A 19,797-nucleotide genomic window follows, 5' to 3' on the forward strand; every position below is an offset into this window, starting at 1 on the left:
TCCGGCGGCCGGGGCCGGCCCCTTTGCGCTGAGGCCGCTATTGGCCCGGAGGCGCGGCGGCGCCGGCCGCACCCGGAAGTCGCGCGGGCGGAGGCGGTTTCCTAGACTACGACACCGGAAAGCCGGGGGCGGCGCTCCGGGCCGCCGAGGGAGGGCGGTGGCGGCGCTGGCGCTGGGGACCGGCTCGGTGGCTTGGGCACACAGTTCGGCGCCGGCGGCCGCCCGCCTCGCTCCGCGTCCCGCCCTCGGCCCGGCTCGCTGCCCCGTCGCCCGCGGCGTGCGGCGATGTGTCCCCGCGCCCGGGCGTAGCCGCCGCGCGTGCGCGGATCCGCGGGGCCATGAGCGAAGCCGGCGGCGGCCGGGGCTCTGCGTCCCCGGTGCCCCAGCGAGCGCCATGGAACCTGGTGGCGGCGGCGGCCGCGCTCTGCCTGGTGGCCGCCACGTCCGTGTGCACGGCGGGGGCCGCGCCCATGAGCAGGGAGGAGAAGCAGAGGCTCGGGTAAGGGCGCGGGCAGCCTGGCTGCGCTTCCCGGGCGGCGGAGCTGTCATTGCCGCGCGGGCCGGGTGAGGGGCGCGGACGGCCCGGGAGGGCGGAGGGGCCTCGGCGCTGTCGCCCGGAGGCCGGCCGAGCCCAGTCCGCGCAGCGGCGTGTCCCTGGCCCGCGGGAGCCCGCGCTGGGTGGATGTCTGTCTCCCCCAAAGAGCGCCCGGCTGGGAAGGTGTCGCCCATCCCAAATTAGTTAAGGAAATGGTGTTTACACCTGTTCGGGGTGAAAGGGGGCCGGGCATTCACTTGGAATTAGAACTTGACAAATCTTACTGTGTCCGCACGGTGTTTGCCTGCCCTGCATGTTCATAATAGTGCCGGCTATTTGATGGTGTTTATTCAAAAGCCCTAATTAAGTATACTTCACTCAGAGTAGTTTTCAGCAGTCTTGAGAGTGTCATAAAACTATTGGTTAGGTTTATAGCGTGTAATTCGGCCAATAATGCTAATACACACGAGATCCCACAAATGGGTAAGAAAAAAGCCGAGGACCAATAGAAAATGGGCAAAAAGCGTGAACAGTTAGGTCAGGGAAGAGGAAATGCAGATGGCCAAACAAAGTTACTCAACCACATAAATGTGAGAGAGAGAGATTCAAATATGTTAGCTGTTTTTTACCCATCAGAAATGTAAATACAAAACACAGGGATACAGTACTAGATAGTTTAGGACTTGAGGAAAAAACCCCTCAAAACAACAAACCTTGGTGGGAGTATAAATTCATGTAAGTTACCGACATTGTCTCCTGAAGTTTCAATTGTGCATACTCTCTGATCTGTAAGTCGTCTCTCCAGGAATCTAATCCTCATAAACAAAGCAGTGTTAGTGTAGAGGTAGGTATACAGGGGTGTGTATTTGACAGAACTGAACTGTTGGGGGGAAATGGTTAAATATCATGCAGAAGATCTGTCATTAGAAGGCTATATCCAGGATGTATTCCGAAGACAAAAAACAAGAACAAAACAAGATGTAGAATAATCTATATATAGTACCATATCCTGGGTGTGTGCATTTTACTGGGGATCAAGCCCAGGGCATTCTACCTCTGAGCTACACTCCCAGCCTTTTTTTTTTTTTTTTTTTTTAATGTATGTGTTGTTTTTGAGACGGGGTCTCATCAGGTTACTGAGAGTCCCCCAGTGTTGCTGAGGCTGGTCTTGATCCTGTGACCCTCCAGTCTTAGCCTCCCAAGTACTGGAGTTACAGGCGTGCACCACTACACCAGCGGGTTTTATCTTATCTTTTTAAAGAAAAATATTGTCTAAGCTCTGAAAAACGTGAAAAGACAATTATCTCCTAGTATTAGGATGTAAGGGAGTTGGGACCATCCAGTTTTAATCTGTATACTTCTTTATTGAAATCATTGCAAGAATCTTGTGTTAATTTTTTGATTCAATAAAGGTCACATAATGGGAAAAAGATCAAATATCAACATCCAAAACAAAATTACCTTTAAACTCTAAAGTGTCTTAAATTTTTTCTTGAGGAATTTAGTGTATCATTGATAACTTTTACTAAATACCCCACTTTGCGAACACTTAAGATATGTATCTAGCCCCCCGTGGTGTAACCCCCGCGATTGGGAGGATGAGACAGGAGGATCACACAGGTTCGAAGCCAGCTTCAGCTGACTTAAGACAGCCTAAAAAATAGGTCTGAGAGTGTAGCCCGGAGGTAGAAGGCCCCTGGGTTCCATCCCCAGTACCACCACCACCAAAAAAAAAAAAGATATGTTATCTGTAATCCTCCCTATTTCTTCAGGAGGTGGCTAGGATCCCCATTTTGTAAGTAAAGAAATTGAGATTTAAAATTAACTTGTTCAGAGTTGCAAACTAGAAATGGGCAGAACCAGTTTTCACAATCAGGCCTGACCCCAGAGCCCATAATCTTTGCACTGTGCTGAACTAAGCCGTGGAAGAGAACCACCAGGCTACTAACGATGACAGCTATTTCATCACCTTTCTTCATTTTACCTTTTTATTTGTGTGTGTATGTGTGTGGTGCTGGAGCTTGAACCCAGGAGCACTCTACCTCCAATTTATAACCTCAGCCTTATTTTATCTTTATTTTGAAACAGGGTCTTGCTAGGTTGATGAGAGTCTCACTACTTGCTGAGGTTGTCCTCAAACCTGCGATCCTCCTGACTCAGCCTCTCAAGGGCTGGGGATATAGGTGTATGCCACTACACCCAGTTCCTATTTCTCCCTTTTTATTTTTTGTGGCACTACAGATTGAACCCAGGGTTATTCTACCTCCTAGCTAAAACCCTAGCCCTAATTTTTAATTCTTTATTTTGAAATGGGTTCTCACTAAGGTTGCAGAGGACTTCACTACATAGCTGAGGCGGGCCACAAACCTGTGATCCTTCTCTCTCAGCCTTGAGTACTGGGATTATAAGTGTATGCCACTATGCCTGGCTCTTTTTCCTTTTTTTTTTTTTGTTAAAAAAATCTATACAAAAATGATTGGATAACTCATTTTAAAAATGAGTTATCTCATAATTCTTAACCAAATTACTTTTTTGCATTTCCCCTTTTTAAAATTATTTTTGTGGCCGGGCGTGGTGGCGCACGCTTGTAATCCCCGCGCTTGGGAGGCGGAGACAGGAGGATCGCGCAGGTTCGAAGCCAGCCGCGCTGGCGTAAGAGACCCTGTTTCAAAAATATAAAATAGGTCTGGGAGTGTAGCCCGGAGGTAGAAGGGCTTCCAGGAACCCCAGTACCACCAAAAAAATAAATAAATAAATAAAATTATTTTTGTTAGTGCATAAAATTTCACAAAATAGTGGGTTTCATTGTGGCATACTCTTGCATGCACATAGCATCATTTGATCAATTTCAATCCCTAGAATGAACTTTAAGCTAGACAAGACTAGCCATGATTTCAGCTAAAATTTGGAGATCATTTACAAAAGTAAAATTACAATTATTTAGGCTTATAGTAAGGGTGGAGTAAGAGTCCAGAGCTATAAACCACAAATAAATGACTACTTTCTCCTTTGGAAATGTTGAGAAAACTGAACTGTGAATCGTTAGCTTTACATTGTGATTTTTTTTAAAGCTCAAATAATGATTTATAAAGAGCAGACAATGTCCTACCCTTTCCCCTACTCCCCCAAACGAAACATAATAAAGAGCAGGATTGCTAGGAATAGTAAGCAGTTGCTCAGTTGCTTGTAGTTTGTAGATAATTTACTTGATCATATCTTTCTTAGAAAACATTTTTTTTTGTCATTGTTCTTAAATGTTTAGGGCAGATGTTGTTACTGTTATCTTTTTACTCGAAAATGACTATAAGGCAACCCAGTCACTATAGATGTTGGCAGGTAGCTGACTTGGAGAAATGATTTGAAGAAAGACATAATTTTAAACTAGGAATCTGATTTTTAATATATTTTAAATAGTCGTTGAATAGATATAAAACCTTACAGAAATGTTTTTTTTTTCTGCCTAATGTAGTTATTATTGTACCATTCTGGACTTCTACATGACTTTCTTAGGACAGAGAGCAGCTAGATATTAAATATGTCCCCATGGAAGTATGTGCTGTGAGGTTTGCTGATCATACTCTCTTTAAATACAAGGACTGGAAAGTAGTATGCAGTTGTGATTTACTTATAATTTTGGAAAATCAGTGCTTGCAAAGTTAAACCTTATGTCATCCGTAATCCTGTAGAAATGACAGGAATTTCTACTTCTTGGTATTGATCTTTTTTTTTTTTTTGCTTTTTGGTGGTACTGGGGTTCCTGGAAACCCTTCTACCTCCGGGCTACACTCCCAGACCTATTTTTATACTTTTTATTTGGAAACAGGGTCTCTGAAGCCAGCGTGGCTGGCTTCGAACCTGCACGATCCTCCTGTCTCCATCTCCCAAGCACGGGGATTACAAGCGTGCACCACCACACCCGGCTCTTGGCATTGATCTTGTATTAGTTTCATTTCAGGGAAGGAGAAAGAAGAGCTTCCATAGTACTGGGATTACCCACCTGGCAAACAGCCATTTTTAAAAACACTTTTATTTTTCAGTTCTTTCTGTAAGATTGCTTAGCCATTTTGCTTTGCTAATTATTGAGAGATTTGGCCTCGTCTGGCCCTACATTAACCCTTATAGTTTTTCTTATAGCACTTAAGCCCCTGAATATGTTTCATTGAGAGACTGGTCTTATTTTCAACCTTGTAGCTTTTGATTTAGTAAATCTGATGTGGTAAATCCTCATTCTCCACTTTAAACCTGAGATTTTTGTAAACAAATTAGCCAAAACACATAAATTCCTTTCAGCCTTAGATTACTTAGAGAGTACTCTTTATATATATATATATATATATATATATATATATATATATATATATATATGGACTAGAATGCATCACAAACTATCTTTTGTAAATGTGACACACATGTTAATAAGTATATACTTACACTAGGCATTAGTGGTTATATTCAGTGTAAGTGGAAAGACAGAGGCTTGATGAAATATTATTTAATTCCACACACACATACACACACCTCTCTCTCTTAGTAAAGCACACAAGATGGCAATAAATGGTACCAGTAAACATTTTTCTTGGGGGCTTTCCAGCAGTATTTCCGCTTCAAGACACATATGTTAAAGGGTTATGTTAAGAGGTATGATAATTGTTTTTCAGCATCAGATTTCCTTCCCTCTTATCATGAATATGTCATTCAATAGTTTTCTTAAGACAAAAGGTGAATCTTATATAAATTACTAAAGGTTTGGCCCAGGTCTTTGTGATGAGTTTATGAAAACTTGTCTACTAAGTGCTGTATTTTCCAACTCTGTTATATCTCCTTCTACTGAATTTTTTTCATTTTTTTATATTTTTATGAGTGAGAATTAAATTTTTGGAACACAATAGAACATACTTAACTTTTCTCTGTTTATTTTTTCAAAATTAGGAATCAAGTACTGGAAATGTTTGATCATGCTTATGGTAACTATATGGTAAGTAGAAAGCTTACCTTTATATATCATTTCTGTGAGCTAATTTTGTGAGCACAGTCAACTGGGAATCTTGAAACCTGAATCTCTAGCACATGCTTTTACAGTAAGTTTTTAAAAGTCGGAGGAAATATAAGCTAATAATAGTCCTGGTAGTGATTCTCAGTGAACCAATTTATTGAATAGGCAGGAATAAATTTAAATCAGGTTATATAGCTTTGTATTTAAGCAGTTTCCTTGGGTGTTGAGTGAGTGCTACCAACAGTGTTCATTGAGTGCTTTGTATAGCTAGATATGGCAGCTGTAAACATGAAAATCTTTGGCTTTAAGGGAAATTCTCTTAATTTAAAAGAAAACTTTTTAATATTACTTTACGCTGTCTGCAGAAAACTACTGCTTGAAAGAGATAAGCTATCACCTACCTCTGACTAAGTTATATCCCTGTGGACTCTGAATATATTTTGTGTTCTGCTATGCTAATTTGTACTGCTTTAAAATGTTTTAGAGCTCTCTTAAGATGAAATACAGTTTCAGTTTCACCATATGAAACGTTCTGGAGATTTGTTGTACAACAGTGTAGATGAAATAGCAAGCAAATTTTAGAGTTCAAAAGAAAGTTTTGCTATATATTTCTGTAATTTTGAAAAGAATGATCAACCTGTCTTAAGAATGACCTTTACTAGCCTTTTTTAAACCCAAAAATATGCCAGCAGATTTTCTTTTATGATTTCAGTCTATAAAATGTAAGGCTACATTTTATAGTAGTCGGCAGCTGGGTGTGGTGGAACACATTTATAAATCTAGTACTTGGGAGGTTGAGACAGGAAGATTGCAGGTTCAAGGACAGTCTCAGCAATGTAGCAAGACTCTTAGCACCCTAGCAAAACCCTATTTTAATACAAAAATTTAAAAAGGGCTGGATGTCGTGGTGCACACTTCTAATCCCAGCATTTGGGAGACTAGGACAGGAAGATTGTGGTTTGCGAACAACCTCAGCTACTTAGGCCCTGTGCAACTTAGTGAGACTGTTTCAAAATAAAGCATAAAAAATAGGGTTGGGGGTGTAGCTCAGAGGTCGAATGCTCCTGGGCTTGATCCCTAGCACTTTCTTCAAATATATTTGGCAAAAGTTTGGCAGATAACTAATTTTAATTCTGCTTTAAACATTTTTCAAGAGGTAAAGTATTTTTTTTTAAACAGGTATAGGTCTTTGATTCCATTTTTATTCTATAGTAATCAAATATCTTCATACATCAACATCATTACTGTTATCTGTGAACATCTAAGTGTATATATTTTATGCATTTTTGTATTTTTTAAACATGTTTTATATGTGATAATCCTTGTTCTCTTTTATACTGTACATTGGGTGAGAGTACATTTTTGACTTAATAGTAAATTATTTAGAATATGATGGCGATGAAGTTTCGGATGTAAATATATTGGAAACATGGTTTTTAATGAATGTCTCAAGACTTCAGGTATTCCTGTAATACTGTTTCAGATCATTTGTGGCCTAGTTAATTCATCAAATGTAACTTAACAGTTGTAGACTGGGGCTTTCGAGACGGCCGAATGGACTCGTGCTGTGCCCTGCAAACCATCGTCTCCTCAGACACGCAGCGTTTTAAGATAGTGTACAGCTGGATGAGTTCAGCATGTCTTGCTGTGCATGGGAGCCTCTCTTTGTAAAGCATGTTGCCTTTAATTTCTTGTCCCTTTTAGGTAAATAGCAAAAGGTTAGATGAGTACATTTTCCCCACTATAGAATAGATTGAATGGTTTGTGCAGAGCAGGTGCTGAGGGCAGTTTCAGTTGTGACCCAACTGGGTATATTTTTGCTACAACTAACTACTTATGAAATCTAAATGAGAGAGCTTTCCACTGCAAAGCCTGAGAACTTCTGGAAGTAATATCCTCTTCCATATTTCTGGTGGGGCCATACCTATTTGTGTAGACCATTGCAGTGCATATTTTTAAAAGTGCAACGATTTTACAACATGCATGACTTGGAATGCACTTGTGCTGTGCTCAGTCTCTGAGTGGTCTGTAACCCAAGATTTAGTCTAGAATTTACTGTTGCCTTTTTCAAGTTCTCAACTAACAGGACACAGTTCTAAATTATTAAAGAGAAATTCAGGTGCCTTTTATTTGTTATTTGAAGTCAGTTTAAATTTTTTTCTTCTTCCCACAATCAGAAACACTGAGCTTAGCTTGCTCTCGAGTAAAAATGTTAGTTTTAGGGTTCAGTTGTGTTAAGCTGAAATCCTGGAACAGCTCTTCACTACTTGGACCCTACGCAGACCTGTCAACGCCTCTCAGCAGTGTCTTAGTGATAAAAACTGAGATCATTGCAAAGGATTATTGTAGACTGTAAGGTTTTTGAGAACAAAGATGATTTATTTTTAACTTTTAGTCGATCCACTTTTATATATTCTATGCTTAGCATAGTACCTGAAACATAAATGCTTATTAAATGCTTTTTTTGGAAATAAATTGAATTCTTGTGAAGATAAAATCTAATTATGTTTATTTATTGCATTTGAGTATTGTAATATATCTTTGCCTTTTAAACTCAAAGAAATGATTTAATAAATTTCCTTAAAAATCAAGTTTATGGTGAATTTTGGGACCTAGATCTCCTTTGTTTTAGTCAGTTGCGCCCTGTGCCTGACCGTGGCGGGCTTTTAATAAATGTTGAAAGCTTTCTCTTATTTCATGGTAGTTCTTTCTAATATTAATTTCTAGTCTAGCCGACAGAACAATTCCTTTAATCTTCTTGGTTCCCAGGAAAACAATGTTATTTTCTAAAGAGGCAATATAATAGAATAAAGGGAAAAACTTAGCTGGGCATTGTGGCATATGCCTGTAATCCCAGTACTTGGGAGGCTGAGGCAGGAGGATCACAGGCTGGTAACCAGCTTCAGCAGTATAGTGAGACTCCCAGCAACCTAGCAAGACTGTTTCCAAGCAGTATAATTGGGCTGGGGGTGTAGCTCAGAGGTGCAGTGCCCCTAGGTCCAGTCTCTAGTACCAGGGAAAAAAAAGAAAAAGCACATAAACTCTGGACATGAAACAGGCTGCCGTGAGGTGACGGTGCTACCTACTAGCTGGGTTTCACTGGGAGAGTTACCTAATCTCCTTGAGCCTGTTTCCCCATCTCTGTACAATGGAGACCATGGTTTGCTTGCGCAGTGTGGTGCTGAGAACTAGTGTTTACAAACAGGAAGCACTACCTAAGAGTTTACTGCTTCCCTGCTACTAACTGCTGTTGATTGTAACTACTAATGCTTTTCTGTGTCCTCTGCCTAAGATTGAAATGCCCTCTGTTTCATTTAGGCTTTACCCCAGAACTCATCCTTCAGATTATGCAGAGAACTTCCTTAAAACACACACAGTCTTTCCTATTCTGGGCATGTGTCCTGTGGGCTTATTTTTTTCTTTTTGTTAATGAAATAAAAGGTTCTCTTCGGGTTGTTTCTTTTTTTCTTTCTTTTTGTGATGCTGGAGATGGAACCAGGGGCATTGTACCTCTGAGCTATGCTAAACCCCCAACCCTATTTTATTCTTTTATTTTGAAACATTGTCTCAGTAAGTTGCTGAGGATGGCCGGGAACCTGCAATCCTCTTGTCCCAGGCTCCCAACCACTGGTATTATAAGGGTATATTTCTCAAGGAAAATGGCCTACCAACTCTAGGTAGTTTACTACATTTCTGCTATCCCTGTAGTTATATCCAGGGATTTTCTCATTTTTATTAATTAAGGTTTTAACTATTCATATTATAACAATTATTTGACAGAGCACCCACCCTGACCAGACTGTAGTTTACCCACAGTGACCTACATAGATAACTCTCTTTTCCCAAAATAACATGAAATTTGCTGTTTATTTGGGCAGTTCTTGTGTGACTGTACTTAACCCCAGACCACAATTACTTTAGAGCTTCTAGTACCATTTTTTTTTTTTTTTACTATTTATTCTGAGTTCAGTTTGCAAATTAATTTAGGTGACAAAATGGTATGTATTTGTGCTACCCAAATGCAGAACCATTTTGGATCTGAGCTTTCTGATATGGTATTTGTATCATAATGCTTTTCCTGCATACTGAAGATAACTCAAACTCTTATAAGCAAAAATTGTACTTTGGTAGAGCCCTAAAGCTTACAGATAGACTTGGAAAGAATTGTTCAGCACAATTTCCTTTAGTAAAATCATACCTAATACTGATAGGTCGGGTCCCTCCCTTCCCCCACGGGACCCCGCAGCGGGGACAGGAGGCAGAACCCCGGAAGCCAGAGTGGAGATGTTGAGAGACTCCAGGTGTCTCGAAACTCCAAACATCATGAGACAGACTCCAGGCATCGTGAGACTCTGGATGTCATAAGAGAATTGGCATTCTCGCACTGCTAACCCCCCCCTCCCCCAGCTTTAAACATGAGTACTTCCACTCCACTGTGCGACTCTGCTGACTGTGTGGCTCATCGGTTCCTTCCCCCATGGTCCGTAGATAACTTCCGAAGGTGCCAGGTTTGATTAAAGCAGATTTTGATAACTTGGCTGGTATTTACCTCCTTCGCGACTCCCCAACTCAATTTCAACATTGCAAATACTTTTAAGTTTGGTTTCATAAAAGAAATAGTCAATTAGTCCTTACTGTTGAACCAAAGAAAGTGTGTGTGTGTGTGTGTGTGTGTGTGTGTGTGTGTGTGTGTGTGTGTGGTGGTGGTGGTACTGGGGATTGAACCCAGGGACATTCTACCTCTGAGCTACACCTCCAGTTCCATTTTAATTTTCATTTTAAGACAGTCGCACTAAGGTGCTGAGGGCTTCACTAAGTTGTTGAGGTTGTTCTCAAACCTCAACATACAAGCATCTGGTCTTAGCCTCCCAGGGACTGGGATTGCAGGTGTGCGCCCCCACGCCTGGCTCCAAAGAAACTGTCTTAAAGTATATAGTTCTGTGGCATTCAGTACATCAACATTGTATATCCATCTCCAGAGCCTTTTCATCTTCCCTGTCTGAAACGACTTGATTTTTCTTTTTAACAGGTTTTTTTCATGAAGATTAATCTGTAAATAAAGTATTTTAGAAGTACCAGTATTGGGGAACTGCACTTAAATCTTTTCATGTAGACCTTGTAAGACAGTCATGTGTCAGTCATGGTTCCTTGACCTTTACTTTTAGAGAATCCTAAATCTTACTGACGTACACGAGAAATTCTATTATATTATCTCATAATGTTTTATAACCACATTTCAGTACTTCAGTTAATTTAGTAACCCCAAGTATTTCTAACTAATATTATTGAGGTATAATTTATAAGTAATAATATTCCAATTTATTTTATTTTATTTATTTATTTTTTTGGTGGTACTGGGGGTGGAACCCAGGGGCTTTTCTACCTCCGGGCTATACTTCCAGACCTATTTTTTATACTTTATTTGGAAACAGGGTTTCACGAAGTTACTGAGAGCCTCACTAAGTAGCTGAGGCTGACTTTGAACCTGTGCGATCCTCCTGTCTTAGCCTCCCAAGCGCAGGGATTACAAGCGTGTGCCACCATGCCTGGCTATAATATTCCAATTTTAGTGCACCATTCTAAGTTTTGACAGTTATATGTAATTACTTACGTACTAACACAATCTTGATATAAAGCATTTCTGTCACTTTCAAAATTCCCTTTTTACTTGTGTCAAGAAAATTCCTTTTCTCCATATTTGACCTGATAAATATTAATCTGTGTTAATTTTTTTGGTTACTGTAGATTTCCATTTTTTTGGTACTTCATACACATGGCATCATACAGTAGGTGGTCTTTGAGTGAGGCTCTTTTGTCTAGCACAATGCTTTTGAGTTTTGTCCATTGATGGAGGTAAATCAAAGCTCATCTTTATGCTCTATAGTGTTGAGTTGGTTTGCTAGAACACTGTTTATTCACTCTCCAACTGATGAGTAGATGGCTTGTTCCTGGTCTGCTTTACAGCTGCTATGGACCAGTGAGTGCCAGTTTTTTTTTTTTTTTTTGTAGACATGTGTTTTCATAGATTTCTCACCCAGGAGTAGAATTACTAGGTCATGTGGTAAGTTTGTCTGAAGTGGCTGTAACATTTTGTGCTTGCTACTGACACTGCATGAGTTTCAGTTACTACGCATCTCCAGCACTTGGTATTTTCAGTTTTTAATTTTAGCCATTCTAGTGGGTGTGTAGTGGTCTTTCGTTGTGACTTTCATTTGATTTTTCCTGATGACTAATGATAATGAAAATCTCCCATGTGCTTACTTGCTATTCGTGTATCTTTTTTGACAGAGCCTCTGTTCAAATCTTTTTTCCATTTTAAAATCAGATCATTTGTCCTGTTATTGGTGAGTTGTAAATTTTTATATAGTTTGGATATTAGTCCTTTATCACATGTTGTTTTCTACATATATTCTCCAGTATGCACTTTGGCTTTTAATTTTTTAACAGTGACATTTGAAGCACAAATATTTTAAAATTGTTCTCTAGTCCAATTTATCATTTTTATGACTCATTCTGTTTATTCTTAACTAAAAAAATTTTGCCCAGTCCAAGGTCACAAAGTTTTTTTTTTCTTCTTATACTTTATAATTTTAGCTTGTTCATTTAGACTTAAACCCACTCTGAGGTGATATTTGTATATGGTATGAGACAAAAGTTAATTTACATTTTTTTCTATGTGTATATGTAATTCTTCCAACACCATTTTTTGAAAAGAATATCCTTTTCCTACTGAATTATTTTGACCCTTATGTAAAAACAAATCAGATTACCATATATGTGTATGTGTGTATGTGTAACCCGTATGGATGTGTCTCTCTCTCTATATATATTTCTTTCTAGACCCTGTATTTTATTCTATTAATGTAAATATCCTTACACTAATCTCTCATTATCTTAATTATTATAGCTTTATGGTAACTTCTAAAGCCAAGCAATATAAGTCTTTCAGTTTTTTCTTTTTCAAAATTGTTTAGAATCACATTGTCAGTTTTGTTTTTTTGAGGTACTGGGATGGAACCCAGGGGCATTCTACCTCCAGTCTACCCCAGCCCTATTTTTTATTCCTTATTTTGAAACAGAGTCTCACTGAGTTGCTCACTGAGTAGCTGAAGCTGATTGCGAATCGAGATCTTCCTGTCTCAGCCTCCCAAATGCTGGGGTTACAAACATGCGCCACCACACATGGCTTTGTCAATTTCTGTTAAAAAAAAGCCCATTGAACTTTCATTTGGGGTATGTTAAATCTGTAGAAAAATGTGAAGAGAACTGACTTTTAACTATTGAATCTTCAAATCCATGAATATAGTGTCTCTGCTCATTTACTTAGACCTTAATTAATGTCTTGGCAACAGTTTATAATTTTTGGTATATAGGTCTTTGTACATTTTTGGTTAAATTTATCCATAAACATTTTATATTTTTGGTGTTATTGTAAACTATGGTTTTTCTAATTTTAATTTGTACTTGTCTATTGATGTTACAGAAATACAACAACTTTTTGTCTGTTTTGTTTATTTACCTTATATCCTGTAGCCTTGCCAAACTCACCTGTTATTTCCAGTAATCGTTTCTGTAAATTTCTTAGGATTTTCATATGGTCAACCATGTCATCTACAAATAGACTTTTAGTTCTTCCTTTTCAATCTATATGTTTTATTTCTTCTTCTTGCTTTATGACAGTGGCTAGGACTTCCAGTAGTATGTTGAAAAGAAGTTGTGAGGTCTTTGCTTTGTTTCTAATTTTACAGAAAAAAGCAATTAGTCTTTTACTATTGAGTGTAAAGTTAGCTGTTGGTTTTTCATAGATGTTCTCTATCAGCATAAACTCCCTTCTCTTCCTAGAATGTTAATTTTTATAATGAAATGGTAATGAATTTTGCCAGGTGCTTTTCTATATCTATTGCTATAATCTTTTTATTTTGTTTATTTATCTATTTATTTTTTGCGGGTCTGGGGATAGAACCCCGGGCATTGGACTTCTGAGCTATACTCCCTGCCCTATTTTTTATTCTTTATCTTGAAACAGGGTCTCACTAAGTTGCAGAGGGCCTCACTAAGTAGCTGAGGCTGTCCGCAAACTCTGATCCTCTAGTCTCTGCCTCCCGAATGCTGGGATTATAAGCATGCGCCACCACGCCGGGCTTCTGCTATAATCTTTTTTTTTGGATCTGAGGATGGAACCCAGAGGCATTTGACCTCCAAGCCACACCCCCAGCCCTATTTTATTTTTTTTTAATTCTTTAATTTGAAACAGGGTTTTACTGAGTTGTAAAGGGCCTCACTAAGTAGCTGAGGCTGGCCAGGAAAGTGGATCCTTCTGTCTCAGCCTCCCAAATGTTGGGATTACAAAATGTGCACTACCACGCCTGGCTACTTTGTTTCATTTTAATTTACTCTTGCTCCTTTGCACTGGGTACATGTTCTACTTATATAGGGCCCTCCCATCACCTGAATTTTACTTCTGAATGACTATTACTAAGCGTTTTCATGGCCGAGTCATACTGACATGAATCAGTTACTCCTTGTTCTGAAGAGGAGGCATTGCTGTACTTCAAATACCCAGGAAGTTTGAAGCCTCGTAAGGCTGTTTGCCACGTATGCACTACTCTGGATTTATGCAAACACGCTGGAGTTTGCTTTGTGGTTAACCCAAAGAAAAGGTTGTGGTTTATTTTTATCTTTAATCTTAAGACAAAGGAACATAAAGTATTTTTACACCTAGTTCAAAAATTCTTTACTGTACTACTCTGCTTTGCTTGGTAGTAATATTTTTATTTTCTAGGTATGTTCAGGATTTGAATTTTCATATTTAATTTGGAGTTTGAATTTGTATTTAATTTCAGACAGAGGTGTTTGTGTCTGTTTTGTAAAATCCTAAAAAATAGGAGTGCAGAAGTTTTCTAAAGCAGTGGTTTAAAATATTAAGGAACTTTACAACCAAATTAACATTTGAATGATCTTTTTACAGAGTACCTTTCAAAATATATCAGCAACTTCAAAAAAAAACTTTGCTTTTCCTGACTTCTAAGTGTTACTTATGTGTTAAAACAAAACTCTAAAGCAATAAGAAGTGTATTCTTGGAAATTGGGATTGACAAATGCAAAATTAGAATATATACTAAAAAAATTAGAAAGTACTGTATTGAATTGAGAATTTGGTGGCTGTCCGTGGGTTCTAATGATATTAAAACACTTTTTGCCAGGAATCCTTTCTTCATGGTATAAATCATCATAAGGGCCTTAATTTTTCTAAATAGTTGAATGTTTGCATTCTTTAATAGTGTTTGTATTCTTTAGCCTGGTTTAAAACTTGAGGATTTTTTTGTTTTTTGTCTTTTGTTTTTCTGTTGATTAGGTGTTAATTGTTCCTAGTTTCGGTTCTGTTTTTTTTCTGCTAATGCACTAAGAGTTTAAAATCTCAATAATTGATTGAGGGGCAGGAGGAAAGAGTTGGGCATGTAACTGGGAGTATTTTTGCTGAACTTTAAGAATTAAGAATCATATATTGAAGTAATTAAAGCTAGTCACAGTGCATAAAAGATCAGGCTAAGGAACTTTGCTAGAACGATAGATACTCATGAATGCAAGCAGAACTGTATTTTCAGATTTCAGAATGACAGAGCACGTCTTAGGTAGTGTGTGCGTGCGTGTGTGTGTGTTGCTGGGGATGGAACCCAGGGGCGTTCTACCTCAGAGCTAAACCCCAACCCTGTTTTTATTCTTTATTTTGAAACAGGGTCTCACTCAGTAGCTGAGGCTGGCCGCAAACCTGAGATTCTCCTGTCTTAGCCTCCCACGTACTGGGATTATACGTGTACACCACCACACCTGGCTTATGTCTTAGGTATTTCATAACCATACAGATTGTTCTTCAAGTAAAATTAAGCTAAGAGTCAGCCTAACCCAGGAGTACCAGCAAAACGGAAAATGCAGAATATGTTTAAAACAAACTCATGGGAACAATCCGGAGGATATCAGGCAGCCAAGAGAAGAATCAAAATAAAAACTCAGGCATGGAGAAGCTATGGAAAAATGTTGTGCCTCAGCTCCCTAAAGTGAAGCTTGCACCCAAGGATCCCTAGCAGTTAGGTTCCTGATCAGAATGCAAAGTGTCACATAAAGAATTCTCTTCCTTTGGTTGTAAATATAGAAAAAAATGGAAAAAATAGTAAAGGTGACATTTGGTATACTATAATTCAAATTAGTAATAAGGTTTTCTTTGCAGGAACATGCTTACCCAGCTGATGAACTCATGCCTTTGACCTGTAGAGGTCGAGTTAGAGGCCAGGAGCCAAGTCGTGGCGATGTTGATGATGCCCTGGGAAAGTGAGTATGGGCATTTCAAAGTGCCCACGTCAGCGGGGGGGGGGGGGGGAAGCAGCGCACAGGGAGTCCGACGACTTGGGAGGCTGAGACAGGAGTCGCAGCTTCATTTGAGGTCAGCTTCAACAACCTAATGAGACCCTATTTCAAAATAAAAAATAGGGCTCAGGGTATAGCTCAGAGATAGAATGCTCCTAGGTTCAATCCTCAGTACCAAACCAAACAAAAACCCCTAAGTACTCAAGTCTACTAGGGGGAGGGAGAAGGGAGGCAAAGGGGGTCAGGGAGAATGAAAAACCACGCAGTATATGTTACAGATGTGTCCTAATGGACCCCACTATTATGTGTGATTATAGAGCCCAAGAAAAATATTTTTAAAACAGAAAGTACGCCAGGCATGGTGGTGCACGCTTGTAATCCCCGCACTTGGGAGGCAGAGACAGGAGGATCGCACAGGTTCGAAGCCAGCCGCGCTGGCTTAGGAGACCCTGTTTCCAAAAATAAAAAAGTATAAAATAGGTGTGGGAGAATAGCCTGGAGGTAGAAGGGCTTCCAGGAACCCCAGTACCACCAAAAAAAAAAAAAAAAAAAAGAGAGAGAGAGAAAGAGAGAGAGAGAGAGAGAGAGAGAGAGAGAGAGAGAAAGAGAAAGTGAAAGTACCCCCCAAGTCTTAGGCTTCTTAGAGGCAATTTGCAATCATATTTTTGGGACTTGACTAAATTTTAAAGACTTCTTTAAATATTACTTTAAGCCCCTTTATTCTGTTCTCTTGTCTTTTATAAACATTAATCACTAAACTCCTTAAAGTTAGCTTGTCAAAGCTGGATATAACTTTAAAATATATACAATTTTATGTAGCTTTAAAAATGTATATAAAGTCGAGACATTACTTAGTGTTGCTGCTTTAATAGTTTCATTTGTTTTCAAAAGGGCTGATATTTTTGTGTATCTTTAAAGATGTGTATAATACTAAGACTTCAGATTTTCCCAGTGTTTTATAGACATTTGCCTTGTAGGTACTTGGAAGTGCTAGTTATACAGGCTGCGGTCAGAGGGGTGTAGATAGACCTGCTTATTGTATTCATGGACAAACTGTCCAGAACGCTCACGTTGTGTGTCTCACTTGTTTCTTAGGTTTTCCCTGACACTGATTGATTCTTTGGACACTCTTGTGGTAGGTTTGATTCTTCTTGGGTTTACTTATTTAATAAATTTCCTAATATGCACATTGAGGTATCATAAATAAAATCAACATAGTATAAATATGAGACAGAGCCTTCAGAAATTAAGATGTTCAGATCTTTGCTTTAAATCAGTCTTTCAGTATTGAGTTGGTAATGCCAAGTGAATGTCAATTGCTGGGGTGTCAGCTCATGTGATGACATCTTAGGAAGGTGCTCCCCCACGCCCCTTTGATAAGAAGGTATTTGATATTTTGGGAGAAAGTAATTTTGGAAAATTGATATTCTTGTTTCATAATGACAGGTTACAATAACACTGAAATTGTTAAACTATGATCTCTTTAGACAGTATTTATAAACAAAAATTTATTTATTTTTCCCAGCAGTGGTTCTTAGTACTATGTAAATGACTTCTTGTTTTTCCTTTTCAACCTCATGTGATGCAGACATTGTTTTGATTAATTCTAGTTCAGAACTGTTTGTGATGGCGGAGGGGAAGGGTTGAGCTCCGTCCCAGTGCCTGGAATCCTGAATGTAGTACCTTTCCAGTTGTCACTTTTTAGGTCACTGTGGCATAAAAGCAGGCTTTTTTGAAGATTTTCCTTAGTGCATACTTCTCAGCTTTGAATTAATGTCCTAAGTGCTGATTAGTATTTAAAAAACAAAAGACAGTGTCTAGAAGCAGGCTTTTCTTTCTGATACTATTTCTATATTCTTTTTTCACTGAGTTATTTTTTAAAGCAAAGATTCTCAGCTTTACAGCCACTTAGGAAGATTACCTGCTCAAGTTATTCTGATGTAATTGTTCTGGGTGAGGCTGGGCATTTTTGTATTTTTTTTTTTCTTCTCATGTTTCCTTTCAAAATGCAGCCATTGTTGAGAAAACCACAGTTGTTTAGATCTTTTTAGCCAGGTCAGTTTTGAAAGTAACAACTTCATTTTTTAGAGATTAATGGAATATGCAAGCTATATTATAATAACTATAAGCAGGGAATTTCCTATGCCTTGTTCTGGTTTTGTGGCCCTAGGTTTTTGGTAAATAGGGGAAGAGAAAAAGATACAGAAAATATCCTGGGAGGCACCACACTCAGCTTTATGCAGTACTTTGTAAACTTGATTGTGCTCAAGTCACCTAGTGCAGATTCTGACCCAGTAAATCCAAGATGGGGGCCCAGAGTCTGCGTCCTGAAATGCTGCCCATGGTGCTTAGGGACCCCACACTGAGTAGTGAGGCCGTAGTGTGCTCTGCCGTGGCTCTTTGCAGTGGGAGTGACAAGAAGTGATTATGTGATACTGATACATGTGATCTTGGCCAAATGATTTCACTTCTCTAAGCCCCTGTCTTTTACCTTAGAAGGCTAGAGTAGATGTTGATCCCTAGCAACTGTATTATTTCTTAAAAATCTTTGGTTCATAATCAAATAAATAATGTCTGTTTGTTGAAGCTATCTTCAAAAGAAGCCAGGAATAAGCCAGGCGTGGTGGCGCATGCTTGTAATCCCAGCATTTGGGAGGCTGAGACAGGAGGATTATGGTTCGCGGACAGCCTCAGCTACTTAGTGAGGCCCTCAGCAACTCAGTGAGACCCTGTTTCAAAATAAAGAATAAAAAAAATAGAACTAGGGGTGTAGCTCAGAGGTAGGATGCCCCTGGGTTTCATCCTCAGTGCCGAACAAAAAAGTCAGAAATAAAGATCAATAAAGTTAAGAATATTTTAAAAAATGATACTTTGTAAATCTGTAAGTTTCAGTCTTTTCAAGTGGGAATAGTCAAAGTAACCTACTGTATAACATCACAGCTTCAAAATAGAGGGTCATTTCAAATCTTTATCATTATCTTAAATTTTTTCTTCTATGTTTATTTATTTATTTTTTTTACTTTTTGGTGGTACTGGGGATAGAACCCAGAGGCTTCTACCTCCAGGCTATACTCCCAGACCTATTTTATACTTTATTTGGAAATGGGGTCTCATTAAGTCACTGAGAGCCTCACTAAGTAGCTGAGGTTGGCTTTGAACCTGTGCAATCCTCCTGTCTCAGCCTCCCAAATGCGGGTATTACAAGCATGCACCACCATGCCTGGCTCTTTTCTGGGTTTAAACAGAAGAATCAGAGGATATTAAAACACCATGAAAGTTTTCTTGCATTTATTTTTTATTTATTTATTTATTTATTTATTTATTTATTTATTTATTTATTTATATTTTGGTGGTACTGGGGTTCCTGGAAGCCCTTCTACCTCCGGGCTACACTCCCAGACCTATTTTTACATTTGTATTTGGAAACAGGGTCTCCTAAGCCAGCGTGGCTGGCTTCGAACCTGCGCAATCCTCCTGTCTCATCTTCCCAAGCGCGGGGATTACAAGCGTGCGCCACCTCGCCCGGTGTTTTCTTACATTTAGAAAGATGCCATCTTGTACATTTTGTGAGGCCAAGCACTGATGTGTCTGATTAACTTTGCCTTTACTTGTGATTAGTTTTTAATTTGTGATTTAGGAATTTGAAGATACTAATAGTTCATGTCATTGTAGTAGTGTACACAACTCTGCCATTTTTATTTTGGTTATACCATACTATGTAAAATAGAATGTCTATTACCAGAGTTGGATCTTCAAGTTTAAACTGTTCAAAATCCTAGCCATCGAGTTTCTACTGATTATCATGGAGTCAAGCACCAAAACTTCAAGTGTACCTTTAAATTCAACCTTACCATGAAATCTGTAGAAAAAAATCTATAGGAAACAAAGATAATGGGGAGAGAATGGA

The 19,797-nt window shown here is 39.0% G+C and overlaps 1 protein-coding gene across 4 annotated transcripts in view; it reads left to right on the forward strand.

Annotated features, from left to right (window-relative positions):
• Window positions 1-338: 338 nt before the first annotated feature.
• The window catches only part of EDEM3 (ER degradation enhancing alpha-mannosidase like protein 3), a gene marked incomplete at both ends in the record, with an annotated part of 66,827 nt that continues 47,368 nt past the window's right edge, over window positions 339-19,797 (forward strand). For all 4 annotated transcript variants that reach the window (XM_080699001.1, XM_080698998.1, XM_080698999.1 and 1 more), the window contains 4 exons: window positions 339-499; window positions 5,465-5,510; window positions 15,754-15,854; window positions 16,986-17,025. In XM_080699001.1, the coding sequence (XP_080555127.1) occupies window positions 339-499; window positions 5,465-5,510; window positions 15,754-15,854; window positions 16,986-17,025 (348 nt within the window). The remainder of the gene's footprint in view (window positions 500-5,464; window positions 5,511-15,753; window positions 15,855-16,985; window positions 17,026-19,797) is intronic.

Source organism: Muscardinus avellanarius, assembly GCF_963383645.1.
Source record: "Muscardinus avellanarius genome assembly, chromosome: 7".
NCBI classification, from domain to species: Eukaryota; Metazoa; Chordata; class Mammalia; order Rodentia; family Gliridae; genus Muscardinus; species Muscardinus avellanarius.